Below are 23461 nucleotides of genomic sequence, written 5' to 3'. Positions count from 1 at the left end.
GTCCCGCCCACCAAATCGGAGGCCGAGGGGTCCCGCCCACCAAATCGGAGGCCGAGGGGTCCCGCCCACCAAATCGGAGGCCGAGGGGTCCCGCCCACCAAATCGGAGTCCGAGGGCCCACGCCCACCAAATCGGAGTCCGAGGGCCCCCGCCCACTAAATCGGAGGCCGAGGGGCTCCGCCCACCAAATCGGATTCCGAGTGACCCTGCACACCAAATCGGACCCCGAGTGACCCCGCCCACCAAATCGGACCCCGAGTGACCCCGCCCACCAAATGGGACCCAGAGTGACCCCGCCCACCAAATGGGACCCAGAGTGACCCCGCCCACCAAATGGGACCCAGAGTGACCCCGCCCACCAAATCGGACCCAGAGTGACCCCGCCCACCAAATCGGACCCAGAATGACCCCGCCCACCAAATCTGACCCAGAGTGACCCCGCCCACCAAATCTGACCCAGAGTGACCCCGCCCACCAAATCTTACCCAGAGTGACCACTTCCACCAAATCTGACCCAGAGTGACCCCGCCCACCAAATCTGACCCAGAGTGACCCCGCCTACCAAAGCGGCCCCAGAGTAACCCCGCAAACCAAACCGGCCCCAGAGTGACCCCGCAAACCAAACCAGCGCCTGAGGGGCACCCAAATGTGAAAGTCTTGCAGGGGCAGCCCAGGCACCATTCCAAAGCACTATCTGTAGTTCCTTCAGGAAATACCCATCTAGTTTATTAATGTGGACCCATCCTGGGTTTTCTCATTGTAAATTGGTAAAATTGCAAAGCACTTGTAAAAACAAGCCAATTTGCAGTTTACATCTTGATAATAATATTCTCCTTTCTCTACAATGGAGGGATCTTGATTGTGTAGTGTATGGCTTGTTGCTTAGATTACTGGACACTAGTGATGGGTGAACGTGGTCGGATAAGGTGTTATCTGAGCATGCTCTGTGCTAACTGAGTGACTTTGGCACTCTCTAAAAATATATTCGAATCCCTGCAGCTGCATGTCTCACAGCTGTTCGAGTGCCGCAACACATGCAGGGATTTCCTGTTTGTTAGGCAATCCCTGCATGTTTTGTGACTGTCTAATGGCTGTGGGGACTATAATATATTATTCGAGTACGCCGAAGTCACTCTGTTACCACACAAGCATGCTTAGATGACACCTTATCCCAGCACGTTCACTCATCACTACTGGACACCTCTGCAATGTATCAGTTGTAGCCGGTCTTATATCTAAAGAGTGCAGCGCTTACAAGTTCTTTGCTATAGCACTTCCAAGCTCTGCTCTGAAGCCGGCCACAGTGCTGGAGTCGGTCAACGTCGTTGCTCCTCCGATGCTGCAGAAGTAAAGCTGGCTTTACTTGCAGAATGGGAGAGCGCACAGTTCGGGCCAGTGGCACAACCATTCTACTGGTCAAAATTGACAGTCCTGGCAGCTGTTGGTCCAAATTCCTGCTGCCGCAGACAGAAGATGTGACAGCCCCTTTACAGTGATCCTCTTTTTTTTTTTCTCTGATCCATTATCTTGAATAGGTCATTTCCATCCATAAATCGGACACATACATTTTTTTATTTTTATTTTTAAAGGACATGTGAACAAACCCATAGGGTATAATGACCACAAGTAATATACATGAAAAACACCTTAAAGAAAATCGAACATGTGAAAGGGGCCAAAAGCTAAGCTGACATGAGAGTCTTTTGGTCAGTGTGTATAAAGGGCAGTACACAGATCAGTGTTTGCCTATATTCTAGAGACACATGAGCTATTCTGCACACAGACTTCAGATCCACATGGAAAAAAATTGCAGCATGTAGATAGTCTGGTCTAATTTATGGATCAAATAAGAGACTGTAAATACTGACTCCAGCCCCCATTTGCTATGTGGACGAGCACATGGGGCTGCAAATGGAGACAGGCACATCCACAGTTTGCAGATATAAGTGGTCCGCAATGTTCAGCGCTCATTTTAACATGAACCTCATTATTTTCTTTTTCTGGAGTGCAGTGTTTGCTCACCTTCTCTATATCCTGACGATCAGTGTTCTTTTTTTAGGAAACTGGATATCCCCCTTTAATTAATGTGTAATGGTTCTATTTCCCGCTATCACTTTTTAATAGAATCTAGGAAAGAAACGGAATCTGGGAGGATGAGAACATCTCAAGGTCTTACCTCTTTAGTTTGAGAAATCCTCTTTAAAAAAAAAATTCAGCACAGATAAGGCTACGCTCCCACGATGAACTTTTGATATTGCAGATTTTCTGCACCTTTTAAGTAAAGTAGGTTACTTGCATTTTCTAAAAAATACACAGCATAAAAAACGCACCAAACACTCATCATGGGAACGTAGCCTAAGTCTACGTCCCCACAATGAGCTATTGGTGCGTTGTTGACGCTGCATAAAAAATGCAGTGTCTTACAGTTCCAGCAAAGTGGATATGATTTATAAAATCTCCTGCCCACTGTGAGTTTTTTGTTACTCAGTGTAAACTGTTCTTGCGGTGCATGTTTCAAATGCACAGCATGTCAATTTATCTTCGGTACAGAAAACTCAGCATACCCAGATTTCCCTATAGACTTGCATTAGATTCGTAAAATCCGCCGGGTAAAAAACACATGGGCGTTTTGAGTGCGTTTTCTTGGCAGAAATGCATAAAAAACACATGTAATCCGCACCTAAATATGTCAATAAAATTTTGGCAAAGCCAAATACCAGGAATTATCAAAATCGAAGTAGCATTTTTTTTTTAAAGAATGTCATACAGTAGCTTGCAAAAGTATTAATCCCCTTGGCTTTGTACCTATTTTATTACATTACAACTTGTGTTTAAATAATTTTGTAACTTGACTTGTGTGTGATGTATCAGCACTAAGTATTCTAAGTTAGTGAAGTAAGAAAAATATAGGCATAAATTAAATGTATGGGTTCAAATGAAACCTAAATTTGGCATGTGCATATGTATTCTCCCCTTTTGTTATGAAACACTGGTGCAAGCAATTACCTTCATAAGTCACATTCGTAGTGACAGGACATCCACCTGGGTGCAATCTAAGTGTCACATGTCTGTCAGTATATACACTTTACCTTTTCTGAAAGGCCACAGAGGCTGCAACACCATTAACAAGAGGCACCACTAACCAAACACCATGAAGACAAAAGAGATCTCCAAACAAGTCAGGGACAAAGTTGTTGAGAAGCACAAGTCAGGGTTGGGTTATAAAAAAAAATCCCAATCTCTGTTGATCCCCCGGAGCACTATCAAATCCATCATCATCAAATGGAAAGAACATGGTACCACAACAAACCTGCCAAGAAAGGGACTCCCACCAAAACTCTCTGCCCGGGCAAGAAGGACATTAATCAGAGATGCAGCACAGAGACCAAAGGTAACCCTGAAGGAGCTGCAGAGTTCCCAAGCAGAGACTGGAGATTCTGTCCATACGACCACAATAAGCCGTACAGTCGATAAAGGTGGCCTTTATGGAAGAGTGGGCAGAATCAAAAGCCTTTACCTACACAAAAATTGTAAGGCTTGTTTTGAGTTTGCCAAAAGTCATGTGGGAGACTCCCCAAATGTATGGAGGAAGATTCTGTGGTCAGATGAGACCAAAATTTTACTTTTTGGCCACCAAGTTAAACGGTATGTCTGGTGCGAAACCAACTCAGCTCATCCCAAGAACATCATCCCCACAGTGAAAAATGGTGGTGGAAGCATCATGCTGTGGGGATGTTTTCTGGCAGCAGGGACAGGGAAAATGGTCCAAGTCGTGGGGAAGATGTATGGTGCGAAATACTGGGATATTCTTCAGTAAAACATATTTTAGTTTGTCAGTAATTGGAAACTGGGACGCAGATTCACTATCAAACAAAACAATGACCCAAAGCAGGGGCGGACATATCATTGGTGCAACCTGTGCAGCCGCACAGGGGCCCAAGGGGTAAGGGGGCCCATTTCAACCTCCAAAGCAGGTGCAATTTTGCACTTTTCGGAGCTCTTGGGCTGCAAAGGGCCTATATATTGTTCTTGCACAGGGGCCCTTTTCTATCTGTGTCCGCCAGTGACCCAAAGTATACTGCTAATGCAACACTCGAGGGACTTAAGGGGAAACGTGTAACTGTTTTGGAGTGGCCTAGTCAAAGCACAAACCTTAATCCAATTGATAATCTGTGGTCAGACTTGAAGATTGGTGTTCACAAGAGGAAACCATCTAACTAGAAGGAGCTGGAGCAGTTTTGCCTTGAGGAATGGACAAAAATTTCAGTAGCAAGAAGTGGAAAGCTCAGAGAGACTTATCCAAAGGGTATTGTGGCAAAGGAGCCTCTACAAAGTACTGATGGGTTGGGGTGAATGCACTCTGAAGTTTTTAGTTATTTTGTCCTATTTGCTGTTTGCTTCACAATAACCCAATGTTCACAGTTTTAGGCATGTTCTTTACATGAACTGATGCAAACCCTAAAAAAAAAACAGTGAAATTCCAGGTTGTGAGGTAGCAAAACACAAAAAATGCCAATGGGGTTGAATATTTTCACAAGCCACTTTACCAAAAACAGACATGAAACGCAGTGGCAAAATTGAGATAAAAACACGTGTAAAAAAATTGCACACAAAAGCGCACTAAAAAAACACAAGTAACCTAATTTAAATAATAGGTGCAGGAATTCTGCAATGTGAAAAACTTACCAAAAGCTTATCGGGGAAGCGTAGCCTAAGGCTGGCGTCACACTAGCAGTATTCGGTCAGTATTTTACATCAGTATTTGTAAGCCAAAACCAGGAGTGGGTGATAAATACAGAAGTGGTGCATATGTTTCTATTATACTTTTCCTCTATTTGTTCCACTCCTGGTTTTGGCTTACAAATACTGACGTAAAATACTGACCAAATACTGCTAGTGTGACGGCAGCCTAAAGGATAAAAAAAACTTGACAACTGATAAATGCATTTCTCATGGAGTGAAATTAATTTCTGCAAAATAACTGTCTATTTTGCTAAGACATCTAACAAAAAGGAAAAAAAACAACAATTCACTTTACAGAGAGAACAAAGCGCAAGTACAAGCATTTATGAGACACTAGGTTACAAGAGACGAGACAAACTCCAGTAGCGCTGCGGAGGCACAGCCCTGGCCACAACGGTAAGTGTAGAAAGTAACACAGGCTGTGGAAACACAGGATTGCCGACTACAGTAAAACATATCACTAGTAAACATCAGTGGACATACAAAATTCCCCATATCCCGGGTCCCATAGTCCAATCCTACAACCTTATCCTCAATTTCAGATGATGGGAACTGACCAATGTATTGACTTGTCCTGGTACAACGTTCAAGTAAATGTCACACACTTGTATGAAACTAAAGCCCTTGGGTAAACTATTCAGTATCATGGGGCAGCCTTTAAGCTGCTGTCCTGAGGATCACCATAAAGCTCCCGGACCCCACCTACTAAGTGTCACTTACTGGTGACATCCTAGGCAGAAGAAAGGCCTCTCGGCCTCCTCAAGCATTATAGAGTTATTCCCATTTTCATAAATGGATATTGTTAGATAGTCTTTTCAAATAAAAGCATTTTACAGTTTACTGCTTATTAAAATGTTCATCCTTTGAGATATTAACAGATTACTTTTGCTTAAAGCTTGTCGCCTTGGAGACCGACCACCACTGCAGTAAAACGTGCAGTGCTTACAATCTCTCTTCTGTTGTGCTTTCCGCACTGTTTTGAAGCTGACCTGGATCGCTGAAGTGCGTTGTTTCCTCCTAATACTGACCAGCATCAGCACATTGCTTACAAGATAGACAAAGGTGGTCAGTTACCTAGGCAACGAGCAGTAAACAAAAGAAAACTACCATACTCAAGAATGGCTGCAAATTTAAAAAAGCAGTAAATTACCAAAGTAATTGTTTTTACAAGGACTATCAGACAAAGACCCATCTATGAAGATGGGAATAAATCTTTAAGGACTGGGCAGAGCTTCTATTGTTACTATCTTGAAGATTTTCAATGTTTTGCCTTCAATTTTCAACCCTATTTATCAAAATTATCTGACAAAAACATTGGCTTTGTTGCCCATAGCAACCAATCACAATGAAGCTTTTCACAGTTTAAAAAATCCAATTGGTTGCTACAAGCAACGAGCCCATGTTTTTCTGTCAGACAGTGTTGTAAATGAGGCTCATTTGACAAAACTATCTTTTTCTCATAATATGGACATGCTCCAGATACAACAAGACTTATTAGTGGTTATCGTCAATGATTACATTGTGTGGGGATCTGTTGAGGATTCGGGAAGGAGTCGCTACTCTAGCAGCTCATACTGGCAGTGAGCAATGTCTGGCCTTAAGGACCGACCAGCAGTCTAACCACAATAATGAGCACCACATGGCACATCACAGAACTGACTCCTTAGATTCGGGCACAGATACGTTGTGAGGATTTGAGAGCTGGTCCCTGTGCATTACTAGGGGGGAGGTTTCCTCTTCTGACTTGCAGTTTGGCACAGCTTCTACGTAGACATCACTCAGCTCCTGCGGGATCTTCGCTGCTTCTTTTTGATTGAGGTGATGGAGGATACCTGCTCCAAGAGCGTCTCCTTCGACGTTTACCACAGTGGTAGTCCGATCCCTATACATAGAGGAACATGTCAGACAGAGGAATTTAGATGGACAAGAATTTACCAACAAGACTGTACTCAAACCCCCTTATCTCTTGGGTCCCTGTGCGGCTGCACAGGTTGCACCAATGATATGTCCGCCCCTGCTCTGGAGCATAACCTTCTAATGTATTCAGCCTTTACTCTGGGCCATGCTGGAGTAACCAGGACTCCTTCTGCTATAAATATATACTTTCATTTCTTAAAATACGAGTTTTTTAGGCATTTAGGAAGAGTGAAGTATGTAGTTTCTCCTGATTTATTGATTGGGTAGTTCCACCAGATAGTACTGGGGCTGAGAACTGTAAAAAGGGCCCAAAATTCAATGTACTGCTCTGGGTCTCGGTTTGGCATTTGGAGAATTTTATTAGTAGCTCCTTAGAACTTCATCAAAGGTATGTTAGACCTGGTTCACCTCAAGATGTCAAGGGGTTCCTGATGGTCAACATAGCCATTGACTTTAATGAACCAGAGGGAGTCACTTTGTTCTGTGTCTGAACCCATTTTGGGCAGCATCCGCCATTTTCAGACCGGCACAGAAACTTGGTAGTCGTACCCTATAATCTAAATAACTGGTAGCTTCATAGTGAATGCTAGATTTTTTTATAGTCAATTTCAGTCCATTTATTCCTTTTATTTGTGGGACTAGATATTCTTCTTGTACTTGTACAACTTTGCTAACAGCCTTGTCTAAAATCCTTCTACTGTTACAGACTAAAAACAAGTCCTTTGTAATCAGATTCTTCATTTATGTGCTATGGCTCCCATACAAAAGAGATAAAAGTGGCTGAAATGGGAAATGTCATCCATAAGAAACGATCATTGTCTGGATCAGTGAAAAAAATGATTGTTCGTTTAGAACGATGACCAACTAGTGAACATAGTTCAAAGACCGATTAGGTTTGTTGGATTTTTTTGGATGATATAGGCAATGAATTGTTATTGGTTCGAAAAAAAAACCAACATTTGAGATACAGTCTGAGAAGGTTTTTTTTTGTATAATAAAGCATAAGTGGAAAAAATAAAACGTAACTTTTATTAGAACTAAAGCCACACAAAAAAAACAAAACCAAACACCCAAGTGGATAAAAACTTTGTACAGGGGTAGCTGTGGACTGCCCTTGTAAGGGCAGGAGCTTTGGGGGATAGTCTATCGATAGCCCCATAGGGACTGACATAGGGATTGTCGTCTCCGCCATTTTTTCCGGATCATCTTCTGACCAGAAGCTATCCGGCGCTCCTGAGCCCTCATCTTGGAACTGGTGAGATTGTTCCTTTTTGCATTATTTATATAGCCATCAGTGGCACTGTCTATCTGCAATTATTGATGGTCTTTTAATTGTTTGTTCGTGTATCTAGTTTGACGCTGTGTGCTGTGGAGGTGATTCTACTCCAGCTTCATATGTCAGAAACTAGTTTACGATGATACCTCCAATTTGTTGCGGAGGGTATCATTTTGTCCTATCTGGGGATAATTAGTCTCCGTGGTCACCATACCATTTGTTGGGGACTACACCCCAGTTTTTTATCCACTTGGGTGTTTGGTTTTGTTTTTTTTGTCTGGCTTTAGTTCTAATAAAAGTTATGTTTTATTTTTTCCACTTATGCTTTATTATATATTATTTATAGTGGTATCGTCTATGTGACCTGTAGTCAGTACATAGACTCTGCTTTGTTCCAAGGTTTTTTTTTGACCGTTCCGACTGATGAACGACCATTTATCAGCCCATATTTGTCTCATATGTATGGGGGCCTTTACTTTCTTCCATCTACTTCTTCCTATTCTACTGTTTGTAGATTAACAATACAGCAGCCAATAGTACGTGACTGCAGGAATACAACACAAGCATGTTTGTTTCTAGTCTGTGACCTTGAAGACATGGGAGCTGTAAACACAAAATGGTTGAATCATTTTATTCAAGACTGCTTGCAAAGAATTTTTTTCTACTGTTTATTTTCCATTATGGATACATGGGAGGGTGGAAACAAAAATTGGTTAAAAAGATGGACATTTTCTAGAGCCCCTGTTACATACTTACACTATCCAGTCAACAGCCAGTATCAATGACAAGTCATTTGTGGGAAGTCCAATGGCCTCTAGGATAATTGCTATAGTGAGAACTCCCCCTGCCGGTATTCCAGCGGCACCAACACTCGAGGCAGTGGCAGTCACACTGTGAATCAAAGATAAATAGTTGAAACTAGTGGAAGAAGATTGGAAACATACAAAAGTATCAAATAATTTTTTTTAAGAATATAGTAATTGTAAATTATCTTTCCCATGGAAGGAAGAAAACTTCTTCTGTTGCCTGTAGGTTACTATCCTCCGAGTTATTGTCTGACCCATTAAAGATCATTGTCTAAGGATATCCGCCAACCAGTAACACCTATCTGTAGACCAGGGTTCTTGAAGATCAAGGAACTAGATAACAGCAAGAAAGTGAAGGATTCCACGCTGTCTCCCGCCTACCCCGACGCGCGTTTCGGAGATTTCCTTCCTCAGGTTGTTTTGGGATGTTCAATCCACTATCTCTGTATACGTTTTAGATGGATCCTTTTTTCAACTATGGAGCTACATTGGGATCCATATATGTATGTACTTTCTTGATCTTTTCTTAGGGTTTCCAAGCTGCCTGTCACTTTTTAGCCTGTTCATTTGTCTTTGACCTTTTGATATAAATAACTGTAATTTTGCAATATATATATATACCCGTTTTTACTTTTTTACTGTAATTTTTTGTGGTGGTTTTCAGATCAAGGTACTAGTCAGATGGGTTACAGGCAATGGTGCAGCTCTCAATTGGTTACAAAATGTCAGAATGTGGCAAAAAATTAAAAATCAAAATCATGTGCAGAACATGTGTATGTCTAGTAAGTTCCTTCCTGACACACGCTATATACGTGTGTAGGATTTTGGGTGTGCATGCATGGAGCGGGCTCAGGAGCTTAGCCTGCACTATAAACAGAGAATGCTAGCTGTATTATACAGATGACACCTGTCTCTAACTGCTGTGGTTGGAATTAGCTCCTATTGTGGCAGTTTAACCCCTCAGATGCTGCAATCAATGGCTATCTCTGCATCTAAGTGGTCAGGCAGGGGAGGGCCCTCTGTCACCCAAGAGAACAGAAAAAGAAAAGCAATAAAAATATACGGTAATTCAATTTAAAACAAAATTAATAAAAACATCATAACATTTCAAATCTCAATATTTTTCAATTCTGTAAAAAAAAACAAATAACATCTGTTATCACTAGATCAAAATAATTGAGAATTGTTAAAATACCGCATTATTTGTCTTTCGTGATGAAGATTGTAAAAAAAATAAATACAAATGCCAAAAAAAATAAATATTGAAAAACTATAGAAGCTCGTAATTGAAATGATGTAATTCAATACTGCGACTCTTCCCCCAAAAAAGGCCCTAAAACATCTTTTCATGTCAGCAGAAAAAAAATGGCGATTTAAAAAAAAGTAAAAAATGAAAAATAGCTGCATCTGGCAGGGACTAATTGCATAATAAATAATCTTTGTTGCATAAGACTATACGATAAGAAGCTATAGTATAACAATTCAGTGAGATTCTGCTGCAATTACTGACCTACACAGAGCGTCATTGTTCGGACTTGTTAGACCGGTTTCTGGACAGGCGGTTTATAATCTTTATATATGGTTTGTAGGTAACTCTTATAGCGGGTGTCCACTTTCAGGAAAATGGGCCCCAATCTATGTAAAATTCCTAAAATATCAAGCTCAGTAGGTATTTACACTCCCTGGGTCCAGCTTCTCTTCTGGTCTCAGTGTTTGGCTGCAGCGGTGACCTTACGTTTCCAGAAAGATAATTTGTCCTAAACCATTTTTATTGATCATGTATGCCCAATTTGAGCAAAAACAGCCAATACAGACTTCAATGTGTACGGTTGTGTCTGCTAAATGATCGTTCTGCAAACAATTATTCATTCAAAATTTTCTGACTTGACACTTTGCGTGGGATCATTTGATTTACTGATATGGAAAGACTAGTGTCTTACAGAATTGTGAAGATCTGTCCAGCATTTAGGTCATAGTTATTCATCTGGGCGATGAATACTGCTGCCATGCACTGGAATATAGCTGCACCATCCATGTTCACTGTGGCCCCAATGGGGAGGATAAACCTGCTTATCCTTTTGTCGATGCCATTATTTTCTTCTATGCATTTGATCATGGTTGGAAGAGTTGCAGAGCTAAGAAACAAAAGATAAAAAAATCAGAAAATGGCTCAAAAACAGTCATGTCCTGAACATGTGCAGGCCTACTTTTCATGACGTCATTATGTTTGTTAGCATTGTACACATAGGACAGCTAATATCTAGATTGTGAGCCCCCATCGGGGACAGTGATGATAATGTGTGCAAACTGTAAAGCGCTGCGGAATATGTTAGCGCTATATAAAAATAAAGATTACCGTATTATTATTATTAATAAGATTTAATTATTTATAATTTAACCCATAATAAATAGACATTCGTGGCAAATCATTTGCTTTAAACTCACCTCCCAATGTGGTTGACTTCGGCTGGATATTTGGAGTCCATCATTGAGCCAGAGCTTGGGGCTACGAGAGAATCCTCTAGTAGTCTGGGGAAGTAGTCTGACCTTGACTGTTGTTAGGGTGTATAATGCCACATATGTAGCATGAAGAGACTGCAGCTTTACAAGCCAGGCACAGCTGCCATAGTGGATAATCTACAATACTAGGCACAGCTACCAAATGGGACTAAGCTGCTGTACCAGGCACAGCTTCCAAATGGGGCTAAGCTACAGCACCAGGCTCAGCTGCAAAGTAGGACTTAGCTGCAATACCAGGCAGAGTGGTAAACTGGACTAAGCTACAGTACCAGGCCCAGCTTACAAATGGGACTAAGCTACAGTACCAAGCAGAGTGGCAAATAGGACTAAGCTACAGTACCAGACACAACTGCCAGTTGGCACTAAGCTACAGTACCAGGCACAACTGCAAGTTGACACTAAGCTACAGTACCAGGCACAGCTGCCAGTTTGAACTAAGCTACAGTACCAGGCACAGCTGCCAGTTTGAACTAAGCTACAGTACCAGGCACAGCTGCCAGTTTGAACTAAGCTACAGTACCAGGCACAGCCGCCAGTTTGAACTAAGCTACAGAACCAGGCACAGCTGCCAGTTTGAACTAAGCTACAGTACCAGGCACAGTTGCCAGTTTGAACTAAGCTACAGTACCAGGCACAGCTGCCAGTTTGAACTAAGCTACAGTACCAGGCACAGTTGCCAGTTTGAACTAAGCTACAGAACCAGGCACAGCTGCCAGTTTGAACTAAGCTACAGTACCAGGCACAGTTGCCAGTTTGAACTAAGCTACAGTACCAGGCACAGCTGCTAAATGAAACTAAGCTGCAGGGACTTTATGAATGGGCCACTATGCCCGTGTAAAGAATATAGGGAACATGGTGGATTTAAACTCATCAAAATTTCAGAACCAGAAACCCCTTTAACAAAAGCAGACTAGCAGTAAATAACGAAAAGGTTAACAGGTTCAATATTTGCTTACCTTGAAGAGGTCGCAAATGCTGTTGCAAAAGGAGTTATCAATCCTAACAGGAATGTGTAGGGGTTCTTGCGAGTAAAAGCAAAATAAATAAGAGGAAGAACGATCCCTCCGTGGATGACATGACCTAAAATAGATGCCATGATGTATTTTCCCAAACTGGTCACCAAGAGCACGATGTTTCCCATTTCAACAATCTTGCTTCCAACAAGAAACATGATTCCAATAGGAACGTACCTAAATCACAAAAATACAATGTGACGGCTGTTAATATGGCAAGAATCAACATTTACATTTCATAAGATAATATAACATCTGGGATACAGATAAGACTTCTTCGTGCTTAAATAAAATGAAAGATTCAATTATATTGAATCTATGGATATCTGAGACAGACTGAGAAATGATCACTGAGACATATCACATTACTGCGTCTGATATTAAAGGGGATCAAGAACGCAATATTACACGATTATATACCGTAATTGATTTTCAAAGGCACCATGTAATGCATAATTTCACCAGTGGGGGCACTGCAGGGGATTAGAACATTTGCTGTGACAATATATGATAATCTTATTCTTGAGGGATCCTTCTGACAATAAACAGAAAAAATTCCCTTACTTTTTCTACTATATATGATTGTGACTTGGGGGCCAACCTGAGGATTTAGGAGCCGTAATCACTGATCTGATAATCACGGGAGTACTTCTGGGACATAGGGGCAATGGATAACTGCAGGAACAGTAGTTTTGTTAGAAAAGTCGGCTTGCTACACTTACCACATAATCCAAGAAACAATAACCATTGTGGCCTCATTAAACGCATTGAAAAATTTTATCAACTCTTCCCCTTCTGGACCCAACTTTTTTAAGGCTACTCCCAATACAAGTGCGAAGAGGACGAGTCCCAGAATGTTCATTCCTTCAACTTCCATCCCCACAGGAACCTGAAAAATCAACATTACACTGTTATCAAAACAAGAAAAATACCAGTCATAAATTACCATAAACATACAGTACAGACCCCAAAAGTTTAGACACACCTTCTCATTTAAAGATTTTTCATGACTATGAAAATTGTAAGTTCACACTGAAGGCATCAAAACTATGAATTAACACATGTGGAATTATATACTTAACTAAAAAGTGTGAAACAACTGAAAATATGTATTGTATTCTAGGTTCTTCAAAGTAGCCACCTTTTGCTTTGATGACTGCTTTGCACACTCTTGACATTCTCTTGATGAGCTTCAAGAGGTAGTCACCGGAAATGGTTTTAACATCACAGGTGTGCCCTGTTTAATAAATGGGATTTCTTGCCTTATAACTGGGGTTGGGACCATCAGTTGTGTTGAGCAGAAGTTTGGTGGATACACAGCTGATAGTCCTACTGAATAGACTGTTAGCTGCTTTTTCTTGCCATAATACAAATTCTAAGTAAAGAAAAACAAGTGGCCATCATTACTTTAAGAAATAAAGGTCAGTCAGTCTGAAAAATTAGGAAAACTTTGAAGTGTCCCCAAGTGCAGTTGAAAAAACCATCAAGCGCTACAAAGAAACTGGCTCACATGAGTAAGACCAAGAGTCACCTCTGCTTCTGAGGATAAGTTTATCCGAGTCACCAGCCTCAGAAATCGCAGGTTAACAGCAGCTCAGATTAGAGACCAGGTCAATGCCATACACAGTTCTAGCAGCACACACATCTCTACAACGAGAGGAGATTTTGTGCAGCAGGCCTTCATGGTAAAATAGCTGCTAGGAAACCACTGCTAAGGACAGGCAACAAGCAGAAGAGACTTGTTTGGGCTAAAGAACACAAGTAATGGACATTAGATCAGTGGAAATCTATGCTTTTGTCTGATGAGTCCAAATTTGAGATCTTTGGTTCCAACCACCGTGTCTTTGTGCGACGCAGAAAAGGTGAACGGATGGACTCTACATGCCTGGTTCCCACCGTGAAGCATGGAGGAGGAGGTGTGATGGTGTGGGGGTGCTTTGCTGGTGACACTGTTGTGGATTTATTAAAAAATGAAGTCATACTGAACCAGCATGGCTACCACAGCATCTTGCAGCGGCATGCTATTCCATCCGCTTTGTGTTTAGTTGGACCATCATTTATTTTTCAACAGGACAATGACCCCAAACACACCTCCAGGCTGTGTAAGGGCTATCTGACCAAGAAGGAGAGTGATGGGGTGCTACGCCAGATGACCTGGCCTCCACAGTCACCAGACCTGAACTCAATCGAGATGGTTTGTGGTGAGCTGGACCGCAGAGTGAAGGCAAAAGGGCCAGCAAGTGCTAAGCATCTCTGGGAACTCCTTCAAGATTGTTGGAAGACCATTTCCGGTGACTACCTCTTGAAGCTCATCAAGAGAATGCCAAGAGTGTGCAAAGCAGTCATCAAAGCAAAAGGTGGCTACATTGAAGAACCTAGAATATAAGACATATTTTCAGTAGTTTCACACTTTTTTGTTAAGTATATAATTCCACCTGTGTTAATTCATAGTTTTGATGCCTTCAGTGTGAATGTACAATTTTCATAGTCATGAAAATACAGAAAAATCTTTAAATGAGAAGGTGTGTTCAAACTTTTGGTCTGTACTGTATATCAATGGCGACTCAAAAACAATACTGTTACAGGAGAGACAAAATAGTCCAAAAATTGCCAATAAATTACAAAATAACAATATTTATTGAAAGATCAGTCACTAGCTTCCACATAGAAAATTCATAGTATTACAAAAATGAAGTACCGTATATGGATTTTATCATCAATGTGACTACATCCATAGATGCAAAGAATGACCCAAGAATACAAGACGGGACATGTACTGTTGCAACAAGATCAAAGAATTATGCAAAAGATATGTCCATATTGCTATCAAGTGTTAAGTGCATATGCCTCAACTATATAGTGATTTTGCAAATAGTGCATCTATATAAATACTTAGTTAATCACTATATACCTTTGTGCAAATAGTCCAAAAAAAGTAATTAAATAAATGGGATAATTACCCATAAGTGTAAGAGTCCCGTCTGGATCCTGGACACCTTACCTCAAAGCGTGTTTTGCGTCAAATCGTTACCGCTTCCTCGGGGGGCGTGCAAAGGTACCCTTTCATCCTAGATAGCTGCTGGCCACTTGTTCTACCAACAGCAATCTCTTTTGACTCCATTATACACATAAACTCTAGGGTCAGTGGAATATTCATGAGTTTTCAATGCGTAAAGAAGAGTAAGCCACTGTCATACTCTTCTAATGGCGGCTCATCTCTTGGGATAACAAAAGGATTTGGCATTTAGATTCACACTATCCGATCTTCATCTCATCAGACATCATCTGTCCAGAGGGACAGTCAGAAGACCCCAGCGTTACCGTACATGGTCGGCCATCGAACCCAAGTCATGGGGTTGAGTTGATTTTAATCTAATTTGAATATGGGCCTTTAATGTGCATAACCGGTGGTAAATAAATAGTTTTCATGTTGGTCAAACACGGAATAAGTTTACATCCTGCACTCTCTCTAGAAACTATGATATATATCTATATATACAGTACATATACTAATTAAGAGTAAGACTCATATCAGTCTCACTGGACCTCCTGGACACATAGTACCCACTCCAGTCCATTGCTGATCAGAATAATAAATGCAACAATCAAAAAGACATTTGCCATTTTAACAACCATAATGCACTGCTGTAATAAACAGCCAACCAACACAGCTGGGGTCCAATTTTTCACCTTTGCTATGTTTTAGTAAACTCCTTCTGATTGCTAATGAGTGCATCTGAAGAAGTTTGTTATCATTGTCACTCGTTATCATTGGCACACAGATATTGTGCCTTATATGGCTACTTTTCAATCTTCAAAGTCTGATAGATAAGTCTGTCTTCTTAAATTGGAATTCTTAAGAAACTCCAAGTAATGAAATAGCCTGGACAATTATCATAAGTACAAATGATCCTGTGCGGTAATCAGGTCTGCGCCTTACTTGAACTTATTTGGTTTTCACAAATATGAAAATGACTGGCTAATCCCTAATGACGGAAACACAAGAACATCACGGAATGGTATCAAGTGCATGTTAATTCCCAGTTTCCTGTAACAAGCCAGACACTGGCTCATTAGATGTGGCTTTAATGAGATATTTGTGATGTCGGTCTGTACTCTAAAGTAGTCATTAGTATGCAGATACAAGGAAACCACTGGGATCAGGAGGTGATTTGAGGGACACATGAGTTTAAGATATTTTTATTGGAGGATGACTTATATCTACGTGCTGTTTTCTAAATTAATGAGTAGGAACCATCATAGATAATGAAGTGATTGCATGCATTCAGTATTAGATATTAAGTATCATCCGGTGGAAGTGTTATATAATATAGTGTAATAATTCATAAACACATGTATTTATTATGTGGATGTCCCACTGATACACCATGATGGGGATCTGACTGCTGGGGATCTGTCGTTGTGGCATTTTTCTGTAGTGACAGAGCTAGAGACCAAAGCAATTCCCCACTTTGGCTCGTAGAGAGATGCCAAAGGGTACCCCCAAACCATATGCTATATCAGGACATGTAGACAGGGGTTGACCAGTTTGGGCAACTTCGTTAAGTAATTCCCTAATATTATAGATATGAGATCTGTGTTATTTCAACAGTGCATGGTGATTTATCTATACCTACATATGTGGGGACCGATTCAAAGCTTTTATTGCGGAAAATTTGGGTGAAAGCTTTGAAAAGTTGACTTTTTTTTGCTTAACGGGGAATTGTGTAGAATTCGGAGAATTTGGGTGCATTCATTGCAGTTTGAATCAGTTCCACCAAAATGGGCAAACCTGGCGGTAGGGCATGCCATGACCCAACCCCCCTGTCAAATTAATCACAAATGCTGGCGTTTTGCAGGCACAGAGCACAGAGGTACACCCCACAGAAGAGATGCGCAAATTCATGCACCTTTTTTTCTATTCTTGGAGAACCCCTTTAATAAATTCAGTGAATACTGGCGTAGTGTGAGTGTGTGCTGCTTCAGTCTTGATTAGTCAGCAGCATGGTTTGTAGCTTATAGACTCCACTAGACTCAGAACCTCACCCGCTCCACGGTGATGTTTCCATCAGTTGTGTTCCTTATGTACTTCACGTAGTCAGTTGCATACTGGAAAAAAAAATAAAAATGAATTAGAAAACTCTTAATTTTGCAAATGAACATTTTCATTTGCACACTACAGAGAAGGTGGAGAGTGCAGGAAAAGAGGAATGGATCTCTGTTTGGAGAGGGTACCTAGCCTTCTGTCAGCCAACCGATCATGCAGCCCACAGCTTTATAAAGTCCATCCATGCACCTTAGATAGCTGTCAGCCAAATGTATCTCCCCCAACTCGTCCATTCACAAGAGCGCTCAGCTGGCCAGTGCCCCTGTGTTGTCTTTTAGAGAGTCGCTGTTAGACATCTCTGATGATGGAACAAAAGAATCAGCAGTCTGAAAGTAGACATGATGGATCGTTTGGTTGGAAGACAGTCGGCCAACTTTAGACTCTTGGCCAAAAGGGTTGATGCACATTCAGCTGAAATGTATGGCGGCACAGAGATCCACTGACTCCCTGCGCTGCAATACTCGCGGCTCACATGTCAGGGACCAGCAGCAGTTCGGCTTCCCCATGACGGGCGGTGCATGGCGGTGACCTCATATGCTGCCTTTGCCGGCACCCTGAAGTCATCTGCTGGCTTCTGCAGCGGCTATAAAGGAGGACACCGCACATCATGGAAGTAGAAAAGGTAAGAATAATTGTTTCGTTTCAAAATGTACTGGAGAAGAATGGAAGGGACCCAGAATGGGGGCATTATACCAGGAATGGACTCAGTATGGAAGCATTATACCAAGAAGAAACCTAGGATGGGGGCATTATGGCAGAAAGGAGCCCAGGACTGGGGCATTGTACCAGGATGGAGGACATTATTATAGGAAGGGGCTCAGGATGGAGGACATTATTACATGATCGGAGACACTATACTAGAAGAGGTCCAGGATGGAGAACATCATACCATGAACTGGCCCAGGATGGGGGACATTGTTATAGCATGGGACCAGAATGGGGGACATTATTACAGGAAGGGACCAAGATGTTTACAGGAAATAGCAATGACGGGGGTCATTATTACAGGGGAGGGGAAATAGGCATGTTTTTATAGGATCTAGAGTGCTACCAGGGCCCATACATCTGATCAACGTGGAGGTAGGGGGACCAGGTCCAAATTGTGCATTGGGGCCCATCAGACTTTATTTATGCCACTGTCTCTATAAGTGTCACCATATGGTACATCTGTATTGGCTTTACTTGGACTCTGGATGCCATAAAAGCTTTGCCATACAACTTGTTCTCCTGTTCTTTGTACGTGTATGTGACTGCTTGTGTTACAATCCACGACCTTAGGAAGAAACTTCCTGAAGTGTCTGAGCATCACTGAGCTTGTCAAATCTTTATCTGAGAACCCATTGGAAGACAATGTTCTCATTATATTGAGATCCCCAAATGTACTACTATCCCAGCAGAGGCTGCAGCGTCCTGCTGTATCTTATATTGAAGCTACAATACAGTATTTGTCTTACCGATCGGAAGGCTGCAGCCACAAGATTTGCAGGCATCAGGTTTCTGAAAATGAGAGAAGGAGCAATTTTTAACTGCAGGTTTATATTATCATGTAAAATTAGTGAAAGTTTTCATATTTAGAGTTGAGAGTCCTCAGTGGTTGATACCTTTTAATGGCTAACTGAAAAGATGGTAACAAATTGCAAGCTTTCGAGACTACACAGGTCTCTTCATCAGGCAAAGACTAAAACAAATTCTGAAGAATCACATATTTACTCATCTTTGCCTGATGAAGAGACCTGTGTATTCTCGAAAGCTTGCAATTTGTTACCATCTTTTCAGTTAGCCATTAAAAGGTATCAACCGCTGAGGACTCTCAACTCTAAATATTTTTCTATCCACTGGCTAACACGGTACCAAGATATATTTCTTTCCTGTATGAAAGTTTTCAATCATTTTCTTATATGACCATATTGTAACAGTTATGTTTATAACATTTAATCATATTATTAAAAGTATATCCATACAACAAAATCCAGAAGTGTAAGCAGTGACTATTAAAAAAAAAACAATTGCTGAATTTCTAACCTGAATTCTAGTTATATAGACTGAGATCTCTTATAGAACAATCTATTTCCAGTGCTGACTCTATGGGTGCACGGGCATAAGCCACATTGCCTGTAAGTCGCAGCTACAGACCTTTATTGCCTCACTCCAGGGCGACTCAGACTTCTACTGAGACTACACCAAATAGTTAAAGGCGACGTCTGAGCTTCCCCATTTGTAGCCAAAGACAATAACAAGATTAAGAATATTGCTCAATTAACTTTTTCTTTCTTCTAAACGCTGTATAACATAAAAATAAGCAAAAATTATCTCTTGTTTAAAGGGAACCTGACACCTTGGTAAACTCTATTGAAGGGCAGATACAGGGGTAATATGGAGCATTTTACGGAAGCAGTGGCTATATGGAAAAATTAAGTTTTACTTTCCTTGCAGCTGCTCGCTTGTAATCACAGGGAAGGTGTATGACATTTACTGCTCGCTACAAAGTGGGCGCAGTTGTATACAATCTCCAGCACTTTGATTGACAGCCTGCTCTGCAGTGTGTTTGTGTGCAGGCTGTCAATCTAAGTGTTGGGGTGTGAGTACAGCTGCACTCCATGTCAAGTGAGCGGTGACTGTAACTATTTCCGGCACCATTCCTATGACTGGAAGCAAGCGGCTACAGGGGGAATAAAACTTAATTTTCTCCCTATAGCCTCTCCCCAGTAAACTGGTTAAATAGGATTTAAAAACAATTTTCTTGCAGATTACCACTGAGGGTAAATAACATTTCTCTAAGAGCCAGGTTCTCTTTAAATCAATGTTTTTTGGTCAATCTTTTTTTGTTTTTCCCCATAATTTTTAATTTTCGTACCATTATCGTTGCTATAAAAAATATCATAAATGTTTCAAGATTTCTGCTTTTAGCCCCTTCACTACCTTGTGATCTTCGTCCAAGAGCCATAGCTTTTTTATTTGCCATCTACAGTTTTTTTGTATTTACTATATTCACTATATGATAAAACTTACCAGCCATTTTGATTCCCCAGGTCAGTACGAGTAAAACCTGTACAGGTTTTTTTAATTTGAGTGGTGATAAAAAATTCAGAAATTTGTAAGTACATTTTTTTTTGCTTGAGAACCGTAACGTTTTCATTTTTTGGAATAAAGGGCTGTGTGAGGGCTTATTTTTTGCACCCTTAGCCGACGTCCTTACTAACACCATTTTTGGATAGATACAATGTTTTGATCGCCTCTTGTTGCATTTTAGTGCAATTTGCAGCCGCCAAAAAAAGTAATTCTAGCGTTTTGATTTTTTTTTCGTTGCGCTGTTTGCCAATTGGATTAATTTATTTTATATTTTGATAGTTTGGACTTTTACAAATGCAGCGATATGACATACGTGTATTTTAAAGTTTTTAAAATTGTTTAATGAGGCAAAAGGGCGTGATTTGAACTTTTAAGTTTTTTATCTTTTTTTGTATTTTTTTTAACATGTTTTAACTTTTTACTGTAGTTAATGGTTCTCTTAGGGAACGTGCTGCTGCGATCATTCAATCGCTTGTGCTATACATAGCAGTTCATCAGCCCTGCTATGTATAGCAGAAATCCAGGTCTTCTATGAACGCCAGTCACAGGCCGTTGTTCACAGAAGTGTCGTAGTGACATGCATGGGGGTCATCAGCAGATTCCTACCTGTCAATTCAATGTGGACAAATCTGAACTATTTATCTTTCCTCCATCTCGCACACCTTCCCTACCTGATATATCTATCACAATAAATGAATTCACACTTTCCCCTGTCCCGGTAATCCAGTGCCTCTTAGTAACCCTTGACTCTGCCCTGTCCTTCAAACTGCACATCCAAGCTCTCACCACCTCCTGTTGCCTCCAGCTCAAAAATATTTTCAGAATCTGTCCTTTCATCAACCCACACTCTACCAAAATGCTTATGAATGCCCTAATCACCTCCTGCCTCGACTACTGCAACATCCTCCTCTGTGGCCTCCTTGCTAACACCCTTGAACCTCTCCAGTCCATCCTTAACTCTGCTGCCCGACTAAATAATCTCTCTCCTTGCTACACTCCTGCTTCCCCTCTTTGCAAATCTTTTCACTAGCTCACAATTTCCCAGATTATCCAGTTTAAATTACTAACACCGACCTACAAAGCCATCCATAACCTTTCTCCTCCGTACATTTCCGAACTAATCTCTCAATATCTTCCCTCACATAATCTCCGGTCCTCTCAAGACCTCCTTCCCTCCTCCACGCTTATTCGCTCCTCACTCAATCGCCTCCAAGACTTCTCCCGAATATCACCCATCCTCTGGCATTCTGTGCCCCAACACATCCAGTTATCCACCATATTTGGATCCTTCAAACGGAACCTGAAAACCCATCTCTTCAAAGAAGGCTACAGCCTGTAAAGACCACACGGCCACCTCAACACCATCGGAACTACTGCAACCCCTGACCTACTGTCTCCTTCCCCATAATCCTGTAGAATGGAAGCCCGCAATGACAGGGTCCTCTTCCCTCTGTACCAGTCTGTCATCGTTAGTTTTGTTTACTATAAGTGATATTTGATGTAACCTCGTCTAATGTACAGCACCATGGAATTAATGGTGCTATATAAATAAATAATAATAATAATAATAATAATAATAGCTGTTGTAACTCCCATCGGAGCCCTGTGATTACATCACAGATGCGCTTATGGGAGTTTGGAATGAAAGACCCTCCATCAGGTGCTTGTTAAATGCTGCTGTCAGAGATTGACAGTGGGATTTAACAAGTTAACAGCTGCAGGCAGAGCTTCATTCGAACCGCGGCTGTTAGTGGCACATGATGGCTGATTAAATCAGCCATCATGTGCAAGGAAAGATGCAGGCTCAGCATGCGAAGGCAGGGATATGATTTTGACATTCAAGTATGTCAAAGGTCATGAAGGGGTTAACCTAGATAGTGATATGGAAAGTGAAAAAACAAAAACAATACCATAAAAACTTGATTTAAACAATAGGTCATTTTGTGCTTACAAATGTCCTTCAAGGTTCTTCTGTTTGAATAGCTTCTCACTTTTGATTGTTTTATTTGTAGTTCTTTTAGTGGCAAAAGTGTCACAGCTATGAAAGAAATGCTACACTTGGTTCATTTATAACCTCTAAGGTTATACTTGACAACTTCAACTAGGAGTGAATGAAGCTGTCAGAGCAACTGAAGTTCAACTTTATATTCTTGTTGGTACACCTCAAGAGCGCCCCCACAGGAAGCGAGAGGAGAGAGAGACTCTACAAAGTTTGAGACTTTTCTTGTGCTTTCTACATTACAAATAGTTGTGCCTACATTTGGGAAACCAGTAAATAATAAAGAAAAAGCCAAGCTATTCAGGATCCAGCTGGTTTTGTGTCCATGCATGCTCAGGTCATACTACAGGAAGCGCGGTGCCCCCTATACATTCTCACCATGACATGCATTATTACCAACCACCTTACAAAGCTCGAAATGATAAATACTGAACTTTTACATAGATAATTTATCAAGGATTCCAGTGGAATTGTTTGCCATTTTCTGTAAGACTTCCACTCCATCTTTACCTTTCTTTCCCCAGTTTGTATGGTTTGCAGAGTCCCAGCACCATTCTGGATGGCTATTCATACAGTAGCAGTTTGCTTTCTAATGAACAAAGACCGGGGTCTTTGGCGCGATCTGGCACGTTGCCCACTCTTTGAAAGGCTCTTTATCAGTTGCCTGGCTCTCGCTGAGTAATAACTTGGAAGCATATGTGTTCCTATGCAGCAGTTGTCATGAGTCTCCTTTATACACATTTTCTTCTTAAAAGATCTAAAATATCCCAAGGTTTCCCCTCCCCTATGTATTACTTTTTCACAAATATTCAGAGAGCCTAAGAAGCTAATGTATCATAAACATGTTGTGAATACTTTTGGTTGGGTGTTTCTTTCCCGTAAATAGCTTTACATTAATAGAATTTCATATTATTGAAAGGGATTAGTCAAGGACTTAAACTTTTTTTTTCAGATGTCAATAGAAACTTCCCTTTTAGGGTCAGCACTTCACGGGTCTTTATTGAGAGTTAG

At 41.1% G+C, this 23461-nt stretch overlaps 1 protein-coding gene across 1 annotated transcript in view; it reads right to left on the bottom strand.

Moving 5' to 3' along the window:
- Window positions 1–1585: 1585 nt before the first annotated feature.
- Window positions 1586–23461, bottom strand: part of SLC1A4 (solute carrier family 1 member 4) — a 35704-nt gene continuing 13828 nt past the window's right edge. The window contains exons 2-8 of the mRNA XM_069768714.1: window positions 18837–18879; window positions 17322–17384; window positions 12998–13164; window positions 12219–12452; window positions 10683–10877; window positions 8693–8827; window positions 1586–6625 (exon numbers count right to left, since the gene is read on the bottom strand). Coding sequence (XP_069624815.1) covers window positions 6391–6625; window positions 8693–8827; window positions 10683–10877; window positions 12219–12452; window positions 12998–13164; window positions 17322–17384; window positions 18837–18879 — 1072 coding nt within the window. The 3' untranslated portion in view covers window positions 1586–6390. The remainder of the gene's footprint in view (window positions 6626–8692; window positions 8828–10682; window positions 10878–12218; window positions 12453–12997; window positions 13165–17321; window positions 17385–18836; window positions 18880–23461) is intronic.

This window comes from Ranitomeya imitator, chromosome 5 (genome assembly GCF_032444005.1).
Source record: "Ranitomeya imitator isolate aRanImi1 chromosome 5, aRanImi1.pri, whole genome shotgun sequence".
Classification (NCBI taxonomy): Eukaryota; Metazoa; Chordata; class Amphibia; order Anura; family Dendrobatidae; genus Ranitomeya; species Ranitomeya imitator.
The sequence above is the reverse complement of the archived record's forward strand: the minus strand, read 5'-3'. Positions and strand labels throughout refer to the sequence as shown.